The sequence below is a fragment of the Rhamphochromis longiceps genome, linkage group LG2, assembly GCF_057381845.1.
Source record: "Rhamphochromis longiceps isolate RC_006_pf linkage group LG2, R_longiceps_female_GT1.1, whole genome shotgun sequence".
NCBI classification, from domain to species: Eukaryota; Metazoa; Chordata; class Actinopteri; order Cichliformes; family Cichlidae; genus Rhamphochromis; species Rhamphochromis longiceps.
Window position 1 is genome coordinate 24,605,094 of NC_140558.1, and position 27,854 is coordinate 24,632,947.

At 40.3% G+C, this 27,854-nt stretch overlaps 1 protein-coding gene across 3 annotated transcripts in view; it reads left to right on the forward strand.

Moving 5' to 3' along the window:
- The window catches only part of aff2 (AF4/FMR2 family, member 2), a 209,336-nt gene that overhangs the window by 108,080 nt on the left and 73,402 nt on the right, over nt 1-27,854 (forward strand). For all 3 annotated transcript variants that reach the window (XM_085419470.1, XM_085419476.1, XM_085419479.1), the window contains 5 exons: nt 4,492-4,536; nt 8,229-8,315; nt 11,041-11,077; nt 13,708-13,768; nt 18,340-18,394. In XM_085419470.1, coding sequence (XP_085275596.1) covers nt 4,492-4,536; nt 8,229-8,315; nt 11,041-11,077; nt 13,708-13,768; nt 18,340-18,394 — 285 coding nt within the window. The remainder of the gene's footprint in view (nt 1-4,491; nt 4,537-8,228; nt 8,316-11,040; nt 11,078-13,707; nt 13,769-18,339; nt 18,395-27,854) is intronic.

Here is a 27,854-nt window from a genome sequence, read left to right on the forward strand (position 1 = left end):
ACATGTTGCTGTTTTTTGTGATATTCTTGTTTCAGTGCTGTGTTGAAGATAAGATAATACTTTGGGGTTATAACACAGTAAGGTAAGCTAAGGTTAAAAAAATCATAAGTTGGGAAATTTCAGCGTTATAGCGGGCAACTTAAAAGCATAAAGTATAACAAAACTAAACAAGAAAAAAAATAAAGTAATAGGACAATAAATCTAATATAACAACACAAATATCTTCTATTTAAATGACAATATTGTAATAATATGTGATAAAAACTAAAACTGAAAATATTTCATAGTCAGATAAGTAAAGACAGAATTGAAAGTATCGTACTGAAGGTTGTAAATCTGTGTTCCCTGTGTCTGTTTATGTGTTTGTGCCCTCTGTGTATACTTGTCTTTTGTTTTGTAGTGACGGCTAATTTTTCTGTGCTTTGTCATTTACATTATATGCTGCGTCCAATTTCAAACGGGAAGTAGGAAATTCCGAGTTTCAAATCAGAATTTCCCCCGCAAACATCGCAATTTGTCATGGCAGCAGCCACCATGAGTAGTACTAAAATGACTAATTAAATGATATTAAATGATATCACCTTATAACCCAAGCACAACTGCTGTTAATGTAGCTCTATCCTTATAGTTGACAATGTGTGATTAGCAGTTTGAACTGTGTAATTGCAAAGCAGTGACAATGATTCGTGAGGTGTATTTCAGGGTGAAATACAGTGAAACCATTAGCAGAATATACAGAAGTATCACATATGGAAAAGATATATATAAATTTTATAAAGTTTAAATCTGTCTTGTGTGAAACTTGTATGAAAAGCACACAAGAGCCAAAACAGATATAAGATCCCTTGAAAGATTATATAAATGAAACTTGCATGTTTTGGATACTTACTAAAACAATATATGAAAGTAATGAGAAAGTGGCCACTTTCATGAGTAAATCATGTAAGCCTTGTATGATCCTCTATATGAAGCAAGCTAAAGCTGATGCAAGTCTTTTATAAGTTTTTCCTAGTTGTTTTCCATATGGGAAGCCAGGTATTGTCACGCTAAACACACCACTGATCTTGAACAGCAAAGTAAAACTGTGGTTAAATCAATTCTTCCTAAACTATCAGATTTTCTTTCTTTTAACCAGCCGTCTTTTTCTTTGTTTTCTTTCCGTTTTTTTGTTTTGGTTTTTTTTGCTGGCATTTCTTTTTGAGTCATTAAACAAATTCAACCTGTGCTACCATTACTGCATTACACTCTGAGTATACTATTTTTATAATAACACCAAAAAAAGGGGTCATTAATGCTGACAGTTATCAGTCACTGTGCTTTTCCTCTCATCTCTGCAAAGTGTTTTAGTGTTTTCCAGCTCGTTTTCTGAACTTTGAAACCCTCGACATTACTCTCTTGGTTCGCTTTCACAAATCTAATGAGCTTCATTTCCACGTTGCAGTTTGCAACTTTTGGCTGGCAATCAGCTCTAATCAACCATCTGTACGTTACCTGAAGCTCACTGAAGAACACAAACTGTCATTTGGACATAAATTGGGCATTTGCAAGCTAGAGAAGCAGATATTTCCCTAAGGACTGATTGAAGACAAAATTGCATGTTTAAATATTTAGAAAAACAAATTCTCAGTGTTTAAAGTTAATTAAACATTGAGTATCCTCAGCAACCTTGCTTTTATATGAACATAACCAACATACAAACATTTGGCAGCCAGTTGAGTCGAGTCATGTGGCAGATGAGTTGCTCATTGGCATAGACTCACTCACATTGAGTGCCGCATGCTGACAATCTGTCTGCATTTAAAAATTCGATTTTTCTGCCTCCCGTCAGGTAACCAGTGCAAAGGCCTTGCAATCTAAAGCAGTCACAACTATTTGCAATCAGTTGCAGAATGCAAAAAATTTCAGTGCAATTTCACGTAGTTGCAAGGCGTCCATCCTGTGTGTGGCCTAGACCAGGGCTGTCCAACTCCAGGCCAGATATCACCCTGGGTCAAATAATTAGTTTGTTGCCGGGCCCCTGGAGAATTTCAAGACATGTTGATGCTTCAGGTTTGTTGCACTGTGAGTGAAATCTCGTGTCCACTTTGTAATCTACAGTAAATCAAGACCTCGTGTGCTTGCCTTCTGATGGTAATGACGTTGTTTCATTAGCTAAATAATCCAGCTGTTGGCTTTTTATCGCATGATACAAATGTAGCACATCTGCTTCGTATTGTCTAGAAGTCTGTAAGATTTCTTTTAGTAAAAAGTGGCCTTGGGACTTTTGTTGGGGGAAAAACACATCTTCATCCTCCCACTCTGGTTTCCTCTTGACTCACTGTTGAATTAACATGTCGATGTAGATGAACAGCTCATGTCTAGAAAACATACAAATAAGCGGATACTTCGTTGGTGAGCTCAACCAGCCTGTCGGCCCAGAGTCCCTTTTGTTGTTTTAACAGTCAGTGATTTAAGGCAGAGTATGATGTCATCCTTCTCATCACGGTTATACTAAATTGCTCCTCGTTTCGTGTTAGTGCCATTAGTAATGGTGTGTAACAGAGGTTATGTTGATGTAATATGTTAGAGCTCTGCAGTGAATTTGCCTCAGAGTTTCTGAGCTTTTCAGTCTTTCTGCCTTCATCTTGCTGTTCCTCACACTCTTTCTGCTTTAATGAGCCCATCTGCTGGACTGATCTGAGCCCAGATCTGACCCAGACAGATTTTTCTTTTCAATTACTGTTTGTGAGGCAATAATTTGGCAGTGGACATTTTTTTTTCTTGTGTCTTTTTTAGCAAACAAAGTTGTGTTTTTCCAAAAGCGACAATAATAATTTGTTTGGAATGAGCAGGGAAAAAACTTCTTAGTAGGGCTGGCTTATCTGAAAAAGCAAAGACTTCTAGCTTCAGAAATGTTTGTGTGTGGTTTGGCACAAATACTTTATTTAGGTTTTTAGGAGCGTTCTGAAATGCCAGACCTGTCTGCAGTGATATCCCAGGCATCTGCTGCAATGTTGCTTTAGTGCTCAGTGCAGATGACTCCTGTTAACAAAGGACGACTTTATTGACAAGGGCGCATGTTAACATAGATTAGCAGCGCGCAGCCACTGAACTGGTTAATCAGAGTGTGCGTATGTCTAAGCTCAAACAGCCTCTTTCTTTATCCTCAAACCTCAAAGCAGTCCAGTGACTTGTGGAGCTAAAATGGCCCCGTGGTTCACACGATGCAGGCCAAACCACAGCTATTTAATGGCTGTTTTTGAATTTTAAAACTGAAATAACTAATTTTTCAAAACATCTTTTCTCTACCCTCTGCACAAGTTAGTCGCTCATAACAAGGAGGGTGGACGACTACAGTGCATCACATTGTTTTAGACAAACGGTGCACAAATGGTTTGACTTTATTAAGACTCATTGAAAATTACATCTGTAATGAGAGAATTTTAAATGAATGCTCCGAAAAATATGAATGTTTTGAAAGCGATTGAACCACAGTGGGTGGAATAACCATAACCAGACACTGAAGGCATTTGTATACAATCATAAAAGCCCTTCTTGGAAGTTAAAAAGTCTGTTTATGGTGTCTAATTTTATTTCAAAAATATGTACTTACAAAAAGAACAAATAGTTTAAAAATGTTGATTTCAAACATAAGTAGCAAGCTTGTTAGCCAAATACGCTAATGACTGATTTTTCCATCCAAGACCAAAAAGAACATAATTAACCAGCTTGATTACATACATACCAAAGCTGCATACCAGTTCACACGCTGGAAACTAAGGCTGTACTCGGAGTCCTTCTGTGTTGTTTCCTCTGCTGCAGCAAGACTCAAACATCTTGCTTTTGATAAAATTCTAAATTTGATCTTGCCTAGCGTTTTAGCTAAAACCTTTTCTGTCTCTGGGGTCTCAGCTGCTGCTGATCAAATAATCTGAAAACATCAATCCATCAGAGCACTCTTACACTTTGTCAACCAAGAATAATCATTTTCTAACAATTTACAGAGCGCTGAAGAAGCTGCAGTGAAAACGATACAGGATAATGATAACGAAGAATTTTCACTACAGTACAAACATTATGTACATTACTGAAGGTCGTGGGGAGACATGATGGCAACGTATAACCCTGCAAGAGTAATATTGCATTAACCAGTGAGGATAAATGATTTTCAAAATGTTAGCTAAATTGACTAACTAACAATAAAATCAAAACAATTAAAAAAAACCAACAGCAGCTAGAAATGAGAATGCATTGTTTGTTTACATCTTTGTGAAATCAGTGAGCTATTGTTTCAGAAGTCCTTCTCGTTGAGTTTGAATGGTAAATCGGCCACAGGTGTCATTGTAGCATGTGCCGTGTAAGTCCGCGGCGATTCGTAATTGCGCTGTGGATGGATCCGCTTTATTTGTTTTTGGTGCTTAAACCTCTGTACCCCCGCTGTGTCCCGTGCAATGTAATGTCGCTATAAATAGTGCTGAAGTCAATCTCTCTGTCTTCCTTTGTTTTCTCCAGGTCAGCCTACCAAACAACTCCAGCTGTGTTGAAGAGATTCTGCGGGTACGTTGCTTGGGTACACACACAAACACACACACGCATGCACAGTAATTGCACTGATTATCAGCTGTTTTCTGTTTGTTCACAAGGAGCTTGGTCCCTCTCCAGAGTCTGATTTTGCAAAGGAAGGACAGGGAAAAGAAAGGGGACTACAAGGCAGGGAGGGAGAAGAGAAAGCAATCTGTTGGCTTAGGTCAATGATTACACAAGTCCTTTTATTTGGATGACATCATACAGACATCTTTTCCACAGACCTATCATCTCCTTTAACCGTTCTTTCTTCCTCCTTTCTAGCTGCATGTAATCAAAATCACACAGCAATACATTTTCCCACAGTTTCTCTCTCCTGTCTCTTCCTGGGAGTGATGTCAAAACAAAAATGTTTCCCTCGCTAATCTTCCCTCACTGCCAGTCAGAAGATTAGGACGGGGACCGTCTTTGACTTCTTTATGTCAAGTTACCGCTTTCACTTCTCGCCGTCTCTCCTCTCTTGCACTTGGTGCGCCCTCTCTTTCTCCCTCAGTGTCTGTCTTCCTCCCTCTTCATTCCTCTCTGTCATTCAGCCCCCTCCCTCTCCTCCCCCTCCACAAATCAATAGGCTGGTCAACAGGCTGTGTGACAGATGGGCTGCTGTGAGCTGCATGAAATGCCTTTGTCGATAATATTGGTGCTCTATTGAATTCAGTCTGTGGTTTTTAGCTGTGTCAAGTGGAAAGATCAAGGAGTTCAAAATGTGAGGTGAGGTGAATCGGAGCACGGGGCCTGCACTTCATTTTTCTCTCTCTCTGTAATGACACGGCTACAAGATGTTTGTCACAGGAACATTGTTGTCGTGGATGTTTGCACAATTCAAGGTAACGGTGTGCATCAGAGATATTGTACAGTAAAGTCAATCCTTCTGAGGGGTATTGACTTTTTACAGTGTTTGAACCACTGGAGCACCAAGCTCTATGATATCCATGCTAATGTTTTAGCTTATGGTAAGTTCACTATAAACAAGAAGCATTATCTAAAAATACATCATTAATGAGCCAAAAGGGGACTGTAGGCAAACCAGCTGTTCCTGCCATTAAAATGTTTAAATGAATTGTATAATGATTGCATTTGTCCCTAACCATCGGGAACCCTCACCTTAACTTTTATCAGTGGAAAAAAGTGCTAATGTGTTTATATTATGCTAACATGCTGTGTAGCTAGCCACCACATAGCACATCATTATATACCAGCTAGCCAAACTTCAGTAACCCTACAAACGTCACTGCTGTTTAGTTTTCTGTCTTCATTTATGTTGGAAGTGATAGCAGAGCTGTACGTCTTCATTTCTTCGGAAATTCCTCTGTCAAAACAACATGTTTAGGGAGAAACTAGCGAGCTAACTTCAAACTTGGTTAAATTTAATAAATTCTGTTTTCATGGATACCTGGATGTTGAACTTAATTGTTACACCTGGTAGAGCAGAACGCTGATCATTTTATTACAGATGAAAGAATTTGGACAGTTTGTAACTCTCAGTGTTGCGCCAGTGTTCGTTTGACTTTGGGACCTGAAGCGGAGTTTGGACCCGGAAACGGCTAATGACGTCAGACTTAAAGACTGGATATTTGAGCTGTCTGATTTTAACATTAACCTAAACCTAGCCAATTAGAAAAGTAAACTAATATCAAGAAGCCATGATTATGATGATATATGTGTATGTAGATAATTACATTTTTACATTTAATGGCTGCATTTACCCTCTATGTTCCTACCATATCTACATTGTTACATGTGTACTGTGAGTCAGACGCTAGCTAGCTAGCTAGCTTTACCTTGGAATGACGCAAGCCAAGAAAACTAGCTAGCTTGTTGTAATTTACAGTTGGCATATTTTTGGACAAGAAACAAAGTTAACCAATTAGAGAAAACTTGGGAAAAATCAATTGATATGTGTATATATAATATGTTCTTAAAAAGAAGGGCAGAGTAGCTCATCGACAGCAAAAGGCCTGAAAGACCACAGAAAACAAAAGTGATATTAACAAGGAGGTACATGCATAAAGTCTTCAATCAAGAGACGCCTTCATGAATGGAAATTTAAAAGATTTATACCAAGTTGCAAACCTTTGGTTACACCGAAGAATAAAAATGTCAGATTAGAAAATGTTTGCCAGAAAACATCTAAAAGAGGCTCTTTGGAATGATGAATTTAAGAATAACTTGAAAGATTAACAGAAAGATGGGAAGAGAAAAAAAGGCAAAAGAGAGAAACAGCTGGTGATGTGAAGCACACCACATTATCCATCTAACACGGAGCACGCAGCGTGCCCTGTTCTGCTTCTTTATTAAAAAACAGAGAAGGAGCGAAAGGAGAGAGCGAGGTCGGTCGTGTTTTCAGTGCACGGTGGTGGATAAATGTACATTTTGCATGTCTGTGTCGGGGCGTAATAGATGTAGATAATGGAGAATATGACAAATTGATAATAACTGGGAAACCATTTGCGTTTAACTATGACAGACTGAGTAACTCACGCGCAGTGGCTGCAATATCACATTTACAGACACATGCAAACACAAATTCAGGAGAAAACAGCTGTCCTGTCTGTGAAAGCACAGGAACTCTTCAAGGATGGACTCAATGATGTTAATGATGTCAGAGAGCGGTTACCTAGCAACACACCATATGTCGTCAGGCCAAGTGCATTACGATTATAAAGAGTGAAAACACAGCCACACACTCATGCTCAAGTATCGTCATTAATGTGTAGCTCAGTTATACACACAACCTTACCCACACACATACGTCCTCCCAGACTCATGTGTCATCTGATGAATAGCATTCATCTACCAAGGGGGGGTGAAGAGATGGATGATGGGAAAATTCTGGCCCTTTGACATCGTGACCTGCTGCACGGTGGCTGTGTGAGTGGAAATGAGCATGTAAAAAAATGGATTTAATGACTTTACCAACCATTTTAAACACATGTCACAGAAAAAGAAGTTATTGGTCATTAAAACACATTTACCAAGAATTCAGTTTTCAGGTGATGGTGGTTACAAAGGACATCAAGGAGGGAATCAAAGCTTTAAGAAAATCTATTTGGTAATTTTCCATATTCAGCCTTCTATGTGCCTCCTTTCCAATGTTTGTGAGAAATAAAAACAGCCAGTACCTAACAGATTATAAAGCTCCAGCACACCCACCCACTCATGCACATATGTTTATCTTGTTAACTAATTGATGCTTCTACATACTGAGATTGGAATTCAGCTGAGAAAACGGTGTGATTAGAATAATTGAAAGGGGATGCTGCTGCTTCTGCTGCTGCCTTGTGCAGCTCTGTTGAAATGCAGCCGACTGGAGTCAGCTTTTATTTTGGTAAATCACCAACTCTGTATTTGCACCAATCCCTGGTGGGTCACTAACTCCCTAAGCGCCTTCCAGTTTATACTAAAACTTATACTGAACCCACCCTGATTGGGTGCTGGTGCAGCACAACCTTGACTGAATGCTGACTCCACTCCACTGCACCAAAGATGTTGCATAAGCAAGCCCCTTTGTTCCAATGGGCTAAACTTTATCATGATTAGACACCAGGTAAAGGCAACACAAGTGCAAGCTGTGTATCCTTTATTTAGCTGGTTATAATGACAGAAATTCTGCTACTTGTGAATATCTGTTTAAAATAATATATTTAAAAATTTGTTTGTGTGTTCAGGAGATGACCCATTCCTGGCCTCCTCCACTAACAGCCATACACACTCCTGGGAAAGCTGATCAGACCAAATTTCCCATCCCAAACAAGGTTAGTATGCTTTTTCTTCTACTACACCCAAAACCTTTCATCACTAAATTCAAAGTGGCTCACATTAATCCGTAATAGTGTACATTCTCTCCGAATGACACGCCTGCTGATGCATGCTTCCTTCAAAGTTGTTATCATGTTCTTGGGCCTTGATCATTTTCACTTTAAGCGTGAGTCAGCGAGCGGTGGAAAAAGATGCGATGCAGTCGTGAAAAACCTTTACTTATACTGTGACACTTATTGGAGGGGCGCAGTAACACTAACTGCAGTCTGTCACTGAAAATCTTCAGTCTGCTCATTAGCTCTGATTCACAAATTTACTGCAGCAGTGATGCTGGGATAGAATCACATTACTGTTGGCTCATTCTGCACAGTGGCACAAATGACAGCCAATGAAATTACTGTGTTAAGGTCTATTAACACATAGTGAGTAAAGGGGAAACTCCCAGTGCATCATGGGAATCCCCCAGCAGCCTACACCTGTTGCAGCATAACTAAGGGAGGATTCAGGGTCACCTGGTCCAGCCCTAACTATATACTTTATCAAAAAGGAAAGTTTGAAGCCTAATCTTAAAAGTAGAGATATTTATTTATATTTAAAATCATCTATCAAGTTGTCAGATCAGCCATAATAAAAAAAGGTTTCCACATGTTAAACAACACCTTTGGTTGTTGTTGGTATAAATTGTAAGAATCATAGTTTCTCATTTTGTTCGGCTTTTTGTCAGATTTTTACCAATAAATCATTAAGTTGATGCACAAGTTGTGGATGAAAGGCAAATTTTAATGATTGCTAACGTGACCCCGCTCTGCACCCCTACAAAGTTTTATCATAATTAATTCAAAAGTTTTGGAGATATCATATTTACAGACAGACTGAAACCCAAAGTCTACCAAAATCATCACCTCGTTGGCGGCAGTAATAAAAAAGTATTTTCAAGTAACGTCAGCAAATCAGGCGAATTTCAAAGTTTCCACCTAATCACTGGAATTAAACTTACTGACAGTTTAATGCAAAGTTATTCACTTGGCAACAAAATACTTTCTTATTAACTTAGCTATTACCGTCTATTCTTACTGTCCCTTAACATGTTTAATCGCTTAGTCAGGAAAAGGGCAAAACAGTCTGAAAAGACTTTGTTCCACCGCTGACACGGCGTGGTCTTCCTTACTTTGTGAAGCAGAGGACCGCAGGTGAACACCGCTAATAAGCACCAACGGCGTCCTCTGTGTGTTAGGTGTGGCTGTGTGCAGGCAGGAATAGGACCCAAGGTGCAGACTCCGGAGACAGACGTGAACTCAAAAAGGCTTTAATGCTGAACGCAACATGACATAACTAGAAAAACTCAAAATAAACTTACACCGGTGGACAGGCAAAACACACAGCAAAATAAACGGTAGATCGCGACACAGACACTAAGAAACACAGGGCTAAAATACACAGAGGGAGCAATCAGGGAATGGGTAACAGGAGGGAAACACAGCTGGGGCAAATCAGGCCTAACGAGACAAGAGGAAGCAAAACCAGACATATTAACATCACACATGGACTTTCAAAGTAAAACAGGAAACATAACAGACTCACGGGCAGGCACTATAACAAAGGGAACAGAGACACTGACTGGATGTGGGGATACAGCAGAAAGGGGAGACAGCAACATGGAACACAGACAGAAAACCAGAACACTAAAACTCTAACCAAACCCCACCCAGAGAACCTAAACTAAGAATAATCCTAAAACCCATAAAGCAAAGCTAGAATATAATGAAATAACAAAATCAAAGAACCAAAAACACAAAAACACTGGGTCAACGACCCAGGGACCCTAACACTGTGTTTGACTCACCAGTTCAATTATCTCTCAGAGCTCAACACAGCCAGCCTGTAATCAACAGAACAAATTCATCCGTCGAATAAAAAAAGAAAAAAGTTGAGGATCTGCAGATCACTTAGACTTTAGAAATAAATAAATAAGATAAAAACTACTTCAAGTTGAACGCTTTTCCACTTTATCGTTTAATCGTTCATCAAAAACAAGAAAACTGAGTGTGTATTTAACAGGAACAGTGATAACAGCCACAGCTGAAGAGTCAAGGAAACAAAGATCACCTACAGAAATGTCATCAGCAAAATAACTCTGTATCCTCACCTGCACTGTTTGTCTGTCATGTTTGAAAAGTGGCGTTCAGGCACAATAAAAGCAGACTGAAGATTTCAGAAGATCGATGTTCAAAGTTTCACCCGCCGCTACAAAAAAGGGAAGATTTACGACGCCTTGTAATATAAATATCTAGAAGATTTGTCACATTAAAAGAAGCAGCATTTGAACATTTATCTCTGAGGTGACGATAACAATTCTCCCTGAAACAGCAGACTGATTTTTTTTGCCTCATGCTTTTATGAATTACTCTTAATATGCAAAGTGCCTCATTGGTGTTGGTGTGAGGTGAAGTAGGAATGTAAACACAGAGGCAGTAAGTCTGACTGAGTACTTAATGAATTAGGAAGGACTGTTGTGGCGCCTTCAGCCTCCAGCCTCACACTAATCCTGCGTCACAGTGAGTTTTAAGAATGAGGAGGAGCGTCGACGCGGGGAGATGAGAGGCTCTGAATTCTGTGTAATGGCATCCTTGTGCTGCTGTGAAATCAATAATGACATCTGTTGGTTTATTCATTCAACTCGTCTCCCTCTGGCTTTCTCTTTCCTTCTCTCCCGCTCTCTAGGAGTCACAGCATGTGACCTCGGGCTACAACACCCAGAGTAAGTTTTCCCAGCGTAAACACTCACGTATGAGCTCTGCGATAATTAATGCTGCCGAGGCCATTAAAGGCAACGCCACCCAGGAGGAATGTGAGAAAGGCAGCTGACGTTGAAATGAAATCATTGCCACGGGAGGAGGGTAGTCGGAAAAACCTTTGCTTTTAACTTCCTGGGTTCATCTGAACAAGTAATCAGACAAACGTGATTACGTGATGAGTGGAAATCGGGGGCTTGTGTTTGAACTGACAGCATCACATTAGAGTAGATTAATGAGGGTAAAAGGTTCTGTCACAGTGTATATTAATTCATGCATAACATTTAAAAAGTAGCTCTTTCTTGAAAATGCGTCCACACGGCAGCAGTTGTATGATCTCCTGCGTTTTCTGTCATATAAATACTGTTAGAGGATTGATGTTAACCTCAACCGAAGTTTAGATAGTGAGGTCAACATATGCACAAACAATCACGCTGCTTTAAAAGCTCTTCAGACTCACTTTAAATGCTGAGTTTGAGGTTTTTTCCCCCTATTATTGGCTCTGTGTGATGTCAGGAAGCAGGGATGGCCTTATATGGTCATAGCACAGCTCTAGCTAACAAAACAGAAGCCCCACCCACCTGCTGCTTTGTCATTCATTTCTCAAATGAGTGACTGAGCCAGTCAGAAGAAAGATGTTTTAAGTTAAGGTCATTCTTTTAGCCAGTGAGCTCAGTGACACAAACATGTTGACAACCCCCCTGGCAACCACTGGTATTCTGTAAGTGATTGGCAAGTGGTTGCTGGATGTCACTCGCTTAAATCAGGCACTGTGAGAAGACTGTGCTGCTCCCAGATCCTCCACAGCAACTGCCAGCAACCTTCAACATCCACTCACAACCGTCTGGGGAATACGGAGGTCCCCTAGCGAGAGGTGGTTGTCAGTTGGCTGCTAACCAACCTGTGGGACCTGGGCAATCAGGCTGTTGTATAACATAAATATGGCTTATTTTAAACTGTGAATCATGTGAATCCTCTAGTATGATTTAGGAAGAAAAATACAGAGCTGGAAATAAGAATAACAGGCCCCTATAAAGATGTTTATACAATTAGATATCTAAAAACCTGTGTTGGTGGTGGAAGTTGCACACAGTAATGGATTAAATTGTTGATAAGTCAGCCAGGTGGGCCGGAGTAATTTACATATCTAGATCTGGGGCGATTGTGGCTCAAGAGTTGGGAGTTCGCCTTGTAATTGGAAGGTTGCTGTTTCGAGCCTCGGCTTGGACAGTCTCAGTCGTTGTGTCCTTGGGCAAGACACTTCACCCGTTGCCTACTGGTAGTGGTCAGAGGGCCCAGTGGCGCCAGTGTCCGGCAGCCTCGCCTCTGTCAGTGCACCCCAGGGTGGCTGTGGCTACAATGTGTGAAGGGGTGGATGACTGGATGTGTAAAGCGCTTTGGGGTCCATAGGAACTAGTATAAAGCGCTATACAAATACAGGCCATTTACCATTTTATCTGATCACATTCCAGGCTGATTTGAGATAATGAGACAATAATTAAAACAAGGTGTTAATGCTAACAATCAGATGTGATTATGTAGATAATGCGTCCAAATGCAGATTGCATATCAGAACCAGGTGTAAAAAGCTTTGATTCCTAAGACCTTATGGATATACCGCATATTTACAGATAACACATCTGGTTAATGGTGATGGTGTTAGAGGTTGAAAAACACCTTAAATACAGTTTTCTATTTCACCGGTGGCCTCTGGGCTCCTGTGTTTGTGTGTGTGTTCTTCCATCGGTTGAGACACCTCTGAAACCACAAAATAGGTCATTATGAATCAGTCAGAATAAAGCAACACGCCATAACACTGTCAAAAAGCTCCATAGTTGAGTCTAGCTGGTCATCCATTGCATCCGTTTTTAACATACTATCAAGCAGAGAGGAAAAACTGTTTTGCCACAGGTTGATAAAGTCATACAAAAAGCGATTACTTCAGGTTATTGCTGCAAAAGGTGGAAAAGGTGGTTCTACAAGCTACTGAATCATGGGATGCATTTAGTTATTCACAGTCCTGTGGAAACTTTCCTTTTTCACAGGACTCTATGCTAACTTCACCTAGTACTGCATATAGTACCTTACAGTATTTCCAACTCCCAGGGTTGATCAGATCATGAAAAGCTTTTCTGAGGTTGTTGCTCTTTGTTAAATCCATCTTGTAGTGTTTTGAGTTATTTGTGCCGTATATAAAGCTCAAGCATTTCCCCACTGGCAGGTTTTTCCTCTCTGTGTAAGAAAAGAAGAAATACGACTGACTGGAATATGAAATACAGCAAAAAGGATTCTGTTCACAGACTCCTCTGTATATCCACTTGGAAAATAAATAATCTCCTCGTTTTTGTCAGAGTGTTTCAGTTTGACTTTTATTGCAAAAGGACATTTACTTACTGTTTTTACCCCACAATCCTGTTACCAAAGCAAACAGATACACACTGGAACAGAGTGTCATATTTTCCAATGTGACAGTACTGCTGGTCTACAGTGATGTGAGTTTGGCTTCCTGTCAAACACTAATCAACACACACAGACACAAGTCTTGACACATGCAAAACTGTGATACAGTGATTGAATGTCCTCTGTTGTGTTGCAGAGCGATGTACTGTATCAGCTAACAAGCCTGCTGCTAAACCACCAACTGCACCGCAGAAGTCGTGAGTATATCTCTCTCTTTTTCTCTGACACACACACACACAGAGAAACTGAGAATTTCTGACCTGCTGCTGCTGCTTCTGCTGCGTTTGCCTCAAGGTAAAATTAAACTTGACTCTTGGATGAAATTCACTGGTGGTAGGAGGAGAAAAAAAAGATTGTGTGGATCAGAGCGGGAAAGTGCAGCTACATTAATTTAACGTGAGCCAGGAGCATATTGTAACATCTCTGGCTGCAACCCACTCCACGCATCACTCACAGAGCTGTACGGCAGGATGAGAGTGGAAAGGCACAAATCTCGACTCGTAAGGCCGCGTTATGACCCCGGTTTGCACTGCACGTTTGCTCGCGACGAGCTTAACGAGTCAAAAACGCAAGAGCAAGTGAGAAAGGAAGGATAAAACTGAGTGTCATTACGCTAGCTAGCCAGCTTAGCTCCTGCAGTGGTAACTTAACCCAACTTACCCTGATGTGGATTTGAGGCGGTTCATATTTTAACAGTGTCAGTAAGATCAAACTGCTGCGTCTCTCAGCTCATCTCAAGCCAAGCGCTAACCTCTGGGCATGAAACATCAAGCTAACGTAAAGTGTAAAAAACGTCAGTTTCTCCAGACACCCCTTTAGGCTCTCCAGAGGCAAATCAATCCCCAACTTCACAGATGAAACTGACATGTTTACAGCCTGGTACAAAAAAAATCTGTTTTTAACCTTGAAAGTGAATTTCCTCATTTCATGACAACTACATACGGGGTGACTTTTTCCCCTTTTATGACTGACGCTTTGAAAGGCTTGAAAGGTGCCCCAGATGGCAAAAACTGCAGTTCCACTAGGTGCTGCTTGAGGTTGGCTCCAGATACATGTAAGTCCCCACAGACTCCCATGTTAAAATGTCCAACATATTTACAGCTGGGTACAAAGATGGTTTTGACTTCTATGGAGAGTTTTTCCCCTGTCATATCAGCTGTGATTATATGATTTTTTTTTAATAACTCATCCACTTGCTAGCACTTGCTCATCTGTTGCTTTGAGTCATTAAGCTGGACCTCTCTGCTGTGTTACTGGCTATTCCATGTCTGAAATTGTGTCAAGAAATTGGTGGAGAAGCTTGTTGCAAATAGCAGCGGTTTCCCTAACTCAAACTGAAAAGTGACACATAAGAAAATCTGAAAACTGTGTAACCAGATAGGAGTCAGAAGTCATGTGACTTGTATACCAACTACCACCTTACCTGCCTCTCCATCCTCTCCATTGTTCTTTCAATCATGGAAAACGACACTAACTGGCAACCTAGTAACCTAAAATGTGAGAAGAAGGGGTGGTCAGTAAATGAGTCAGCAATACATCTGCTAAATATACTTAGACTTTATCCTGAAAGTTGTTTCTTAAGAGAGTCATAGTTACTCCCGCCGTTTACCCATGCTTCATTGAATTTCTTCACTTTGACATTCAGAGCACTGGGCAGAAATCACATCGCGTCAACACCCACCGTGGGCCTTCGCGATGCTTTGTTTTAATTAACTAATTAAACAAGTTAAAATTAAACTCCGTCTATATATGTATCCATCTCTTCTCTTTTGCTTATTCATATCAGGGTTTCATAATTCTTTAAAATAGCTTGCATGTAAAGTTTATCAGCAGCCACAAACTGTTTAATTACACAGAAATTTATTTTTAAATAAGTCTTTATTATATACAGTATAATGCTGTAACAATGTAGCAAGCTGCTTTTTGCAGAACAAAGAACAAAGCTGTGGAATGTTTGTAGTTTTTTCAACACTTTTTACTGCAGTACACTTTAAATAAAGTTGTCTAACACTTAAAAATAATCACAGACACAGTTGAACCCCACTTATGCTAACTTTAGCCATTTTGCCAAATACATTTTGAGCTAAGCTAGCTAGCTAATTAGTTAGCGAGAGCTAATGAAAGCTTGTCATTTCAGCTTTACAAAGCCAGAGATATTAGAAAGGTTAAACAAACCACTTGAAAAATCCCAAATAGGAGGAGGAACTCTGTAGTGCCAAAGATGATAATATTATGACCCATATTTTTTCTGTCCTATTCCCTAAAAGTCTAATCTCTGCAGTGCTACTGTAACACCTGGAAAAACAGTGTTTGAAGACTGAGCCACAAATAAAATTATTGCAACAGTGTGCTCGCTGTCTCGTAGCCTTTGAAATGGTGGCTTTGAAGTCAGGGACCAGGTCTGCGACCGTGCTGACCTGTTGCTGTCTTTAATGGTTGCTGTCCTGCACACGCTAGTCTCCTTGTTAAAGATATTTCAGTATCTAAGGAAGAGGATTTTGATCTGCTGTCACACCATATCATATAAAGTAGTACAACTCTCGTGTTACTACATCTAATGAGAGTTTTTAAGTGTCAAGTGTGATGCATTATTTATACACTTTATTAAAAACCTCATTTAAGGGTTAGAGAGTATTTGGTGAGGATGGCGTCAAAAAGCACTCTCCTAAAAAAGACTTGATGGGTAGGAGATGATGCAAAAATCCTGCAACTTAAGAAAAAGTCAAGGCAGTCTTGTAAGTTAGCGGTAATTCAGCTGGATGGTTTGATTAAAGTCCCAGGTCAAAATGTAAGTTCTCATTTCCTTCACTTTAGATATGCAGTTAAATAGTTAATTATATCTCCATTAGGATGAAGTCTGTGGGAGCTGCAGTGCTTTCTGTGCCGTTTTATGCTAAGCTTTCAAAGCTGATAAGCCCTTTCCTGTTGATTACTCATGTATACCCCACAGTGCAATTTTTTCCCCAATCTTGTATTCAAACATAAATGCTGCTTTGTTTATTAGGGTGAAATAATTGTTATTGGTTAAAAACAATGCCTAGTTTACTGCTGCCATTAGGCCATTCTCTGTTTTCACTGTGATGCTCAACAGGCGTAAAATGTTCTCTTTAATGAATAGGCCTACCTCGTCTTATTCAACAGTAAATGAGCTGTTTAGGCTAATTGCTATATTCTTTGCTGAATGTTTACTATGTCTGGCTTTACAGAAAACTCATCCAGCTGTAATCCTTCTCCAGGCTCAGTACCTTAATGCCCAATAAGAAAAACACAGTGAATTCTGCTGTTTCATTATAGTCGATAGCGCAGTGAGTAAGAAGTTTTGTGACACTGTGATCCAATCACATGATATTCATTTAGGCAAATGCATGAAAAAGCCTCCTTTAGTGAACCAGTTTTTGAGCTTTGCTGGCTCAGAAACACAGATAACACCTTGGTTAGTGTCTGTGAAGGTTCTCAGTCATCCAGGTCATTGTAGTCAAAGGAGCTTTCAAAGAAAAGCGTCTGGACTTCTTTAAGTTGTTTGAAGACGTTTCACCTCTCATCCAAGAAGCTTCTTCAGTTCTAAGGTCAAATGGCGGAGACTCCCAGATTTAAACCCAGTGGGAGTTTCCCCCTTAAGAGGGACAAAGAACCCCCTGATCTCTCACCCGAAACCCTGGCTGATTGAGACCCACACCCGTTTTCACACCTTGGCTGATGTGATTAGAGGAACATCAGGGGGTCCTTTGCCATGCTTCCCTTCCTCGCTCTCTCTCCCTCTCTCTCTATTCAGCCTGCATCTCCCTCTCTTTCAGTCGCTGCCACCACCACTCGCTCCCCTTCACTTCCCCATCATTATCATCTCCATCTCACTCACTATCTCTCTCTCTCCATCTGTCCCTTCTTATGACATATAAAATATGAATCCATTATTCATTCATTCAAACATATCTATCATCGCCGTGTGCAGCGCCGTGCCCCTTATCTGCAAAGCTTTTTCTTATTGTGCTTCGGTTATTCACGACTCATACAGCCCCATCTGAAAACACCACAACACTGGGGAGTATTTTTTAGCGGTGCAAGCACTGACAAGAGTGGTTCGTGAGGCAGTAAAAATCCCTTTAGGGGATTCTCCTGTCATAACAATAGCAGTGCAAGCTTAAAATAACAGTAGTTTGTGTGGAGGGTTTATATAAAGCAATAAAACATGGGAACTTGCCAATCCACAGCACATAAATACTGAATAATTTGTGTGGTAAGGAGCAGGTGATGCTGTGAGGGAGGTCATGTTATCGACTGCGCCTTATATATCTCTTTCATTGGAGCTGTATTGTTAGCAGTTGATCTCTCGCACGGGGAGAGCAAAGCAAACACGAGAATAGGAGAAACAGGGCAGCGACCAGGTTCTTTTTCCAATTAGAAACCTCTTTAAAAAATCAGCGTGCAATCGTGATGAAGGGCCCGTGTCTGCCGAGCACCTCCTCTTTTGTTTCCAAGAAATTCTTGGCCGTAGGTCAGCAGTTGTCAGACAGAAAGTTTCCAGGTGAAAAAACAATCCCTGAGCTCTAAAAGCTGAACATCTGGTAGGTTTTTAGCTGTGAATGTCCGCTTCCTCATTCCCCAACATGAACCACCAGCTCGCTGCTTTTTTTTGCTGTGTAATTAATCCGTTGACCAAAAAAAAGGCTCTTGAAAGGGAATCGCAGATCACAACTTGCCATAATCGAACTAATGCAAGCAGACAGGAGGTCACGGCCGCAATAACACGTGTCTCTGTGTCTCTGTGCAGAATGTTGGAGGATGACCTGAAGATCAGCAGCGACGAGGAAGAGGCCGAACAACAGGTGAGCTCCCTCTGCTGTCTGTCCTCTTATTCAGCTGCTGCATATGATCCCTCGCTCCGGCTTCTCCTCCATCTGTCCTTCAGCGTTTCATCTACTAGCATAGCACCCAGTAAATTCAGCTGTGGTTGGGTCACATTTGTTAATTCATTCATCTGGGAGTTGTCAGTGTTACTGAAAGCATAATTCGTCCTCATTTTTCCTTCCATTTGTCACTTAATGTCTTGTATTACAGTAGCTTAAAAGATAGATACTTAGAAACTTGCATCAGCTTTGATAGTGGACTCCATATGAAGGATACTGAGCCCCCAAAGTGCCCACATACTCAAAGACTTACTTTAAGTAATAGGATCACATGTAAATCTTCCTATGAGTTACATGAGTACACTGTAAAATGTTAGATTTAATGGAATTGACTGGTTTGCATTCAGTTTATATCAAGCGCTTTTCTTTAACCATTCATTATATGGATAAATGAACCTTTGATTTTATATATTGCAGTTGCATTTTCCTCAAAATGATTGCTTCCTGTTTATGAAGCATTAAATAAAAATCAGAAGGAGTAACACTGTTTATAGGTGCTGGATGTCAGTGCCGTGCCCAGAGTTATTTTGTTCTTCATGAATGACACGGCAAAGTCGGGTCATGTCATCTGGACCAAGACGCAGGACACGGAGGGAGACAAAACACAAGTTTAAACAAAGCACGAGCCGTTTATTGTGGCTGATTAGCATGAATACCAAAAAAAAGCAAAAGGCGAAGCGGGGCGAAAACTAAACTAAAACCTAAACTGGAAAAAAAAATACAATTTTTGATGACTGTGACAAAAACATGAATATGACGAATAAACACGAACACGAAACTTGAGCACAACCTGAACAGAATCACGAATGACCTGAAACTTGACATGAAGGGAAGAAAACAGACGACCTGACAAAGACTGAATGGACCACACAGACTAAATACACACAAGAGGTGATCAGGGAAAGTGGAAAGACCTGGGGACACAGCTGACACAAATCAACATAATGACACCGCAGGGGAAGTAAAACAAGAGACACCTGACTCTTCAAAATAAAACAGGAAACACTGAGAGACGCAGACATGACAACTCAGGCTTGAAAGCATGAAACACGCAGACAAGAAACACACGACAACTAACACAGAAGGCCTGAGTGGAAACGTAACCCAAACTTAACATTATCTCATGAGCAGAGATGGGCAGTAACGTTTTACAATGAACTGTAATCTGATTACTTTTTTCAAGTAACAATTAATGTTATGGATTACTATTGCAAAATAAGTTAGATTACTGTTACTTTCCTGTAAGCACGCTACGTTACTAAACCGTGATTTTGTTCGTGAGAGCGTCTAATGATAATGACGTTCGAGTGTGCGACGTCCGTGGCAACAACAGACGTGTGCAGATCAACAATGGATAATATGGAGTGCAGGAGAGAGTACGACCATGCAGCATTAAAAATGTGGACGGACTTATAGTACTTTACGGTTTATTGCGTAAAAAGTGATAAAAACATTAGTGTCCGCCGTACACAAACTTCTTTCTACAGTGAAAAATGTAACTTCAAATCTTATATGCTGGAATATGCAGAAAATAGGTTTAAATGTTAAAGAAATGTCTAAGACTGTTGCATATAATTCAATTTTTACTTGATGTAATGTGCATAACATTAAAAATTTTAAACTAATTAAACAATTTTAAAAAGAGAATTTTCCCTTTGATTCAATTTTATATGATGGATTATGCATAAAAAATAGAATTGGTCTGTTGGTTTATTACATATTCAGGTTGTGTATCATGTTTTTGAAAAATAACTAAGAAACTATGTAACTAATTACTTTTCAAAATAAGTAATCAGTAGTGTAACAGGATTACTTTGTTGGAGAAGTAGTCAGTTATAAGTAACTAATTACTTTTTCAAGTAACTTGAACAACACTGCTCATGACTATTACAAAATAACTTAACTCTACCCTTTCTTATGGAGAACACGTGATTTTAACATAATATTAACATAAGAAATCAACAATACATGAAACGCTGGGTCACAGATCTGACAGGCCAGGCTCAGGGACGAGGCGCTAAGGAAGACCAAATCTGATTGCATGCTGCCCCCTCACTGTGATGTCACAAACAGCTGGAAATCAAAGTACAACAAAGCTGGCTACAGGTTTATACTGAAGTCATGCAGGGTGCAGGGGGAACGACTCAGGTTTTACAGTATAAATACTGGCTGACATTTACACTTTAGAAGAGTCAGTTAGTTGTTATTATTACATAATAACTGTAAGTTTAACCTGACATTTATCTCACACTACACATCAAGACTAACATTGTGCAACTTCATGCTGAAGAAAATGTGCAATATGATCAAAAGCTTCAGGAAAACTAATACATGTAATTTCTGGTGAGATTGTTTATTTTTTCCTATTAAAATGCAATAAACCAAACACAGACATGCAGGAAAGTGAGATGTTCCAGTAACAAGCAGACACGGAGAAAAGAAAGTGAAAGCTCCTCCTGTACTTTATTTATTGACTTTATTGAGTGACTAATTACTGGCGATCTTTTGGTTTTTACTTTAAGTTTTGTAATGAATCATTTAGATGCTAATTTAATTCGTCATTCTGTAATAGCTTTTTAAATTGTTCAATTTATTAAGTGTTTGTAATTAAATACAGTAGGTCAGTTAGTGTTCTGGTGGCTCTGCATGCTAATTCTGGGGCTAAAAAACACCAAGCATAGTCATTAAAGGTCAGAATGTCAGTATCGGCGGTAGCTTCTCCATCACTGGTCTGATGTTTACAAACCTTGGAGCGGTGATGTGTCCTGTTGTGGGGTGTATCAGCATTTTTTATCCACTATTCACTGACTAAAGAGGTCGGCTTTGTCACTCTGGGAAACTTTGCATATTTGCGTGCGGTCGTCCTGCTCTTCCTGTCTTGTTTTTCAGTATGGAAATTGGCACGGTGGCCCTTTCTCCTCTAATCACTGTCATCACGCGCTAATGATGCCAGAGATGAGTTCAAAGCAGTCAGTGGGGGTCGTGCTGCTGCCCCCTCCCCACTGTGCACACAGATATCAGCGCTCATCAAAGAGTCTGTGAGATGTTTTCTGTTAATGAAGATACCGATTCCTCTCATCCCATTTTAACTGGCCTTCTGATTGTATAATAACCATGATGGTAGATATTATAATTATAAATGATGGCAGGTCATTTATAATGGTTTAAGTTTGTGTAATGTGTGCATTCAGGATTGCAGTGAGTGGCAGTATAATTAGAAAAATACTGAACAACTATGGCTTGTTTGGAAAGGTTTCCAGGAGAAAACGTCTTCTCTCTAAAAGAAAAAGAAATGGAATCGCAGCTTAGGTCTGCACACAAACTGTAAGACGTATGGAACAACGTCCTTTGGACAGACAAGACAGAAGTGGAGATGTTTGGCCATCTACGACAGTAAAAACACCCCGTCGAGCATGGTGTGCTGGAGGGGTGATGATTTGGTCTTGTTTTGCAGCCACAGGACCTGGGCACCTTGTAATCATCATATTCTGGAGTCAAATGTGAGGTCGTCTGTCTGACAGTGATCCCAAACACAGCAACAAATCTACAATGATTCAGTCAAAGTCCAGAACTCAACCAAAATATTATAGCAAGACCATAAATAAGATATCCATGAACGATTGTCTGCAAACCTCAGAGTACTGTGGAAAACGTTCTTTTTCATATGATTGTATACATTTGATTGCTTGCATCGTTTGCACTGAGTTTGTATGCATATATTTATCCAATCGAATGAGATTTGGAACAACTAGCGAGTCCTACTTGTCATATACGTCACCTTCAGCCAAAGCTGAAAAATGAAGCCAAGGTAGAAGCGCCAAAAACTGCCGTTCTTGTTGGCCACTCAGTCTCCATATGCACAGCTTTATCCATATAAAGAAATAAAGCCTGCTACAAAAACAGTTTGTTCTATAGCTGATTTCCTCCTTCATATTCTCATTCCTTTCTATATTCTTATGGGTTAAAATAAGATGTGTGGCCACTTTGACTGTGCTGACACAGGCGGCTCTACCCAGTCACTGTCTGCTAATTCTAATGAATGTGGCATCAGTCACACTGAGGCCTTAACTTACGGTGTCCTGAACCAATAAGTGACATCAGCATTTTGTCTTGTTGAACTAGATTCAATTATTTATTTTATCATCAGTCTACACGTAAGACACCATCATTTAATTAATTTCTGAGAAATAACTAAGAAACACCATCTTTGAAAAAGTTTTCCGCTCCTTTAACATGACATTTGGTCTTTGTCAGCTGTTCTTGAGGTACTTCAATAACTTCACGTAAATGTGCCAAAATGACTGGATATAGCAGTCGTAGCTGATAGTGTGTCAGAGTGAATAACAAGCTTTGGGAGTCATGAGCGAATTGACTTTAGACCTGCGAGAGAGAATTGTGTAAAGGCATGGATCTGGGGAAAATTGCAAGTATGTTTCTGCAGTGCTGAAAGTATGATGTTTGAAACAGAAGTTGTTTGGAACTATCAGCAGTTCCCTCGGTTTGAGGTACTAAAGGTATTAAAGAACCTCCTCGGTTCTAAAAGATCCTGACAGGACGTGGAGGTGGGAGAACATTATAGAAGGTCACAGACAGTCGTATAGAAGATTCCCAAAAGGCTCAAGAATTTCAATTAAATTAAATAAAATGTTATTTATATAGCGCCAAATAAAAGAAAACAAAGATTTCAAGATGCTTTGTAAGGCATAGACTCTACAACTGTACAGAGAAAACCCCAACAGTCAGTGGGAAGGAAAAACTCCCTTTTAACAGGAAGAAACCTCCAGCCAGAGCCAGGGTCATGGAGGGGCGGGGCCATCTGCCGTGACCAGCCGGGGGTGATGGGAGGGAGACAGGATAAAAGAAACACCAGAAGAAATCTCAGATAACAAGAAGCGAAGATTTGAGGCTGACGTTGCTGCTAAAGGTGATTTAACGAAGTGTCTGAACACCTTTACGTTAAAACTGGATTTTTCCTTCTTTCTGTATTTAAGAAAAAACAAAAACCTGTTTTACTCAGAATTAATTGAACCATTTGAAGATGAAGCCAAGCAGCCAACACCTTGACAGGGGCTGGAAACATCCTCTATGGATTTTATTTATGCAGCAAAGTTTCAAACACAAATGGTTTTCCTCCAATCTCCCATTTGTGGCTGACATATTGTCAAGTCCCAGCAGAATTAAAAAGAGCGAGGGGAAAGGCAGCAGTGTATGGGGGACTGTTTGTTGTATTGTTTGTGTGTAGGTAACAAAAACTACAGGCTTCATTTGTCTGTGCAAATTTTATTTTTATGTGTGTTAGCGAAAGAGATATTTGACATTTTGATATAAAAACACAAAATATATGCAGTGTATGCAAAAAGGCCACAGGATTAAGTCTAATTCGACTGTTTTCACCATACATTCAGTCGCTCTCTTTCTCTCTCACGCTCTGTATTTTTTATTTTGTTGTCAGCCTGTGTGCAAGACAGACACTGGGATTGATTTAGATAAACAGAGAGGGAGGTGCGAAAGAATGAAAGGAACGGAATAAGTTAGAGGGAGAGAGACCAAACAGAGTGAAAACAACACAGACAGGAGGAAAAGACGGAGAAAGAGGGAAAGAAAACCAGATGACAGTGAGGCTGAGATGTATTTGGTGGCATTTTTCCGTGCATGCTCTTAACAGGCTTATGGCAAATGAGTGCACGGTGTATTATCAAGCTTTCTTAGCCTGAAGTAAAACACAACACGCACACATTCATAACTGACACACACACATATATGCTTGCATGTACTACACATTTGCGCACATATACATAGGGAGATGCACATACAGTGTACTCATGCAGACGTTGCCTCACAAGCATTTACACCAGCAAACACATAAATATAAACACATGCTGACAGAGTGTGTGTGTGTGTAAGAGAGACACACACACAGATGCACAGTGTCATTAGTATGCCGTGGCACAACACTGTGAGGGCAGCAGAGGAGTATGATGAATATGTTTTTGGCACAGAGCAAAAGGAGATGGAGGAGAGGAGGGAATTGAAAGAAGGAGCAGAGGAAGGGGGAGATGAGGAAAGAGGAGAGGAAAGGAGTGAGGGCAGAAAAAAGAGAGATGTTCCTAATGACTTTAGAAACTGACAGAAAAACAGCAACCCAATTACCGCTGCAGGACCGTCCTTTGTCTCTATCTGCCTGTGTTTCTCTCTGCGAGCTCGTGATGACAGATCACCTTGGTCAGAGCAAAGTCGGGCTTAAAAGTTCCGTCTCTATATGAAGGCACAGTTGCAGCTGGGAAAAGTGTCTAGCAGAAAGGAAGCCTTAAACACATCACGCCTGCTGCACTGTGGCTTAGCTACAGTAATACTGAATGCAGACGAGTTTTGTGCGTAGGCTGAGTAATGTTACACGACGCTATAATATTAAATTCAGGAAAATGCAGCTGGAGGAGATCAGTTTTAGCTGCGCAGCTTTCGGATGAATCTGTGGAGGAAATCAGGTCTAAAGAGATAAACATGCCAGCCTGACAGAGCTGGTTGGTAAAGGTTAAAAGAGCTGCATGCATGAACTAACTTGAGCTGCATGCACACTGCATGGAGCAGAGAGTTGGCTTTGTCTCCATGGGAAACTCACAGGTGTTAGTCGAAACATTAGCAATAGCTCTGCAGTGAATTAGCATGAAGAGTCTTGAACCTGGAACATTTAAATAGAATTAAGCTGATATCCTTTTTTTAGTTTGAAAAGTTGGTTTAGTTTAGTTTTCCCGACATTGGTTACCATTGTGATCTGTATTATTTTATCTATGCCTTTACAGTCACCGGGGTTCTTTGCCCAAGGATTAAGCCATTGGCGTTCCAATTGGCAGACAACCTGCTGAGGCCAATCAATGTTCAGCCAATAGTAATGGCAAACGTTTTGACTTCTGCTAGCAGGGAAAGCGCAGGAAATACAAATTTTATTACAAATTTCAGTTATACTATGATCGTAATAGGGACGAGAGGCTGAGGCACGACTACAATGTCAGTGTCTGTCAGTGCGCCCCAGGGTGGCTGTGGCTACAATGTAGCTTGCCATCACCAGTGTGTGAATGTGTGTGTGAATGGGTGGATGACTGGATATGTAAAGCGCTTTGGGGTCCTTAGGGACTAGTAAAGCGCTATATAAATGCAGGCCATTTACCATTACAATGACTGTGAGCATGTGCAATGAACTCTTTTAAGCAACTTTGATGCGTCGAGATAGCGATAAAACAGCAGCCTACCAACCTGCTTTCAGTCCGCTATCAGTTAGTGCACAGTGTTAGTGCATCAGTCAGTGATTTCATGGGGTTAATATAGTTTTTTTTTTTTGTATTAATACAGCAAATATCAAATTGGCATAAATCCAAAATCTACACAGGTCCAAATAAACTCTCACAGATTTGAAACATAATTTTTTTCACCAACAGTGATGTTGTTGCTGCAGGTTGGCAAAGCAAAATGACATAAATCCTCGTCAATCTACAACAACAAACAAGTCGCACTCATCCATTCAGACTGACTCAGGCTGATTGTTTATAAATTAGATGGTAGTTATTTTCTAACCTTTGCTAGTCTGTCTGAGAGTGATTGCAGCCAGTCTGAGTTGGACCATTATTGCTTGGAGACAGGTTGCCTCCCACCAGGTGACCTGACTTTTATATCAAAGTTGCCCAGATGTTGAGGGTGTTGCACACTCAACCTCTGGGTGAATATTTCATTGTTGTAGCTACTTGCAATCAGTTGCATAAAAAAAAAGAAATATATAGAAATCGATCAGTCTGTCAGTGTAATCACCAGTTGCCAAATCATTTTTACTGTGACTGAGCCTTTACGTGAAGAAAAAGGTCTACTATGTGACAGATCCTCACACATCACCTCTTCCTATCAAAATAGTTTTAAAACACTTTGCATTGGCTTCCTATATCATCTATATTCTGGACGGATCACAGATTGTAAGAAGGGAGCTAACAAGGAAGTAAAGCATTTGCTTCTAGTACTATGAAGCAGTTTTTCTGTGAATGGCTTTTTGTTTAGCTTGGCTCTTGGCGTGCACTGCAGAATGCAAATGAGCATGCAGACTACAAAATGCACAGAAAACACTTGCTGGAAATCCAGTACACATCATAGTGATGTACTCAAGGATTTGAATGTGCACTAGGTAGGAAACATGAAACCAGAGCATCAAAGGAAATCTGATTAGCGGAGCTTTACGACAAAAAGACCCACGCTGGTGTTCGGGGTGCCGTTAAGTCTGTGTAATCGACACGTGTAGAAAATATGTTGTGTTGCACAAGTGAGCAGCTCTGACCTTTTATCTATCCAGTGGCGACATCCTATTAATCATCTAAAGCACATAGTTACAGGGTGACCTCAAATCACAGTCCTGGGTGGTTTAATTGCGAAGCAGCCTCATAAATAAAGAAAAGCTGAAAGAAGTGAACGGTGGGTGTTTATGGAGAGAACAAGGACGACGGGACAAGTGTCAGGACACCGCTTTCACTACAACTTTAATTAAAGCTCAAAATTGGGTTTTTGAAATGAATATGTTTACTTTTAGCCTTGGTAGGTTTTTTGTGCCTGTATAATCACCAGTTTTGCAACTAAATGCAATTGTTCATTTTTGGCGTAATGCTAGGTGATCTCAGAGTGCAGATCATGTCCACTGCTGTGACTTCCATCAGAGATTGGCAGACTTCCTGCAGAAGAGCAGCAGTTTAAAAAAAAAAGAAAGGACAGAGGCTACCAACGAACCTTGAAATAGAAATATCGCGTAACAACGAGTCAAAGCAAGCTAGACAGCACAAACAAATAGAAGTATAGAAAGGCATCGATCAGTGAGTTCAAAAGCCTGCCGAGTAAATGCAAAGTGTTAAAGTGACTACGTGGGCTTAAAGGCAGCTGAGTAAACAGAGTCCTTATCATGGCTAACACATCGCAAAGAAACACACTTGTTCATATGTTAGCTGTCTGTTGGACATGATTGAGATCACAGCCATCAAACCAAGCAGAAATGCTCGTGTATGTAACAGGACAGATTAAAGACTGACAATGTTCACGAACAGGAAAGTGTTCGGTGGACTTGCTGTGTCAAATCCAGCTGGCATCGGAGGGAAAGATGCTAAAATACAGTCGCTTTGTGTTCCACTTGTGAAAATCCAGCAGCTCCTGTATTTTCAGTAACGCAACCTCCTCGCAAGAGTTGCATCATAAATTCAAGAACTGAGTTCAGGTGTTAGAAATGCTTTTACAAAGTCTCTCACGTGAAAGTAAAGTGACACCGTACAAGACAAGCAAAGAATTCATTGTTCGCTTCCTGTTTAAATTGGTGTGGGGGTGTTTAAAGCCTTGTTAAGACCGTATTGCCAGCCCCGCT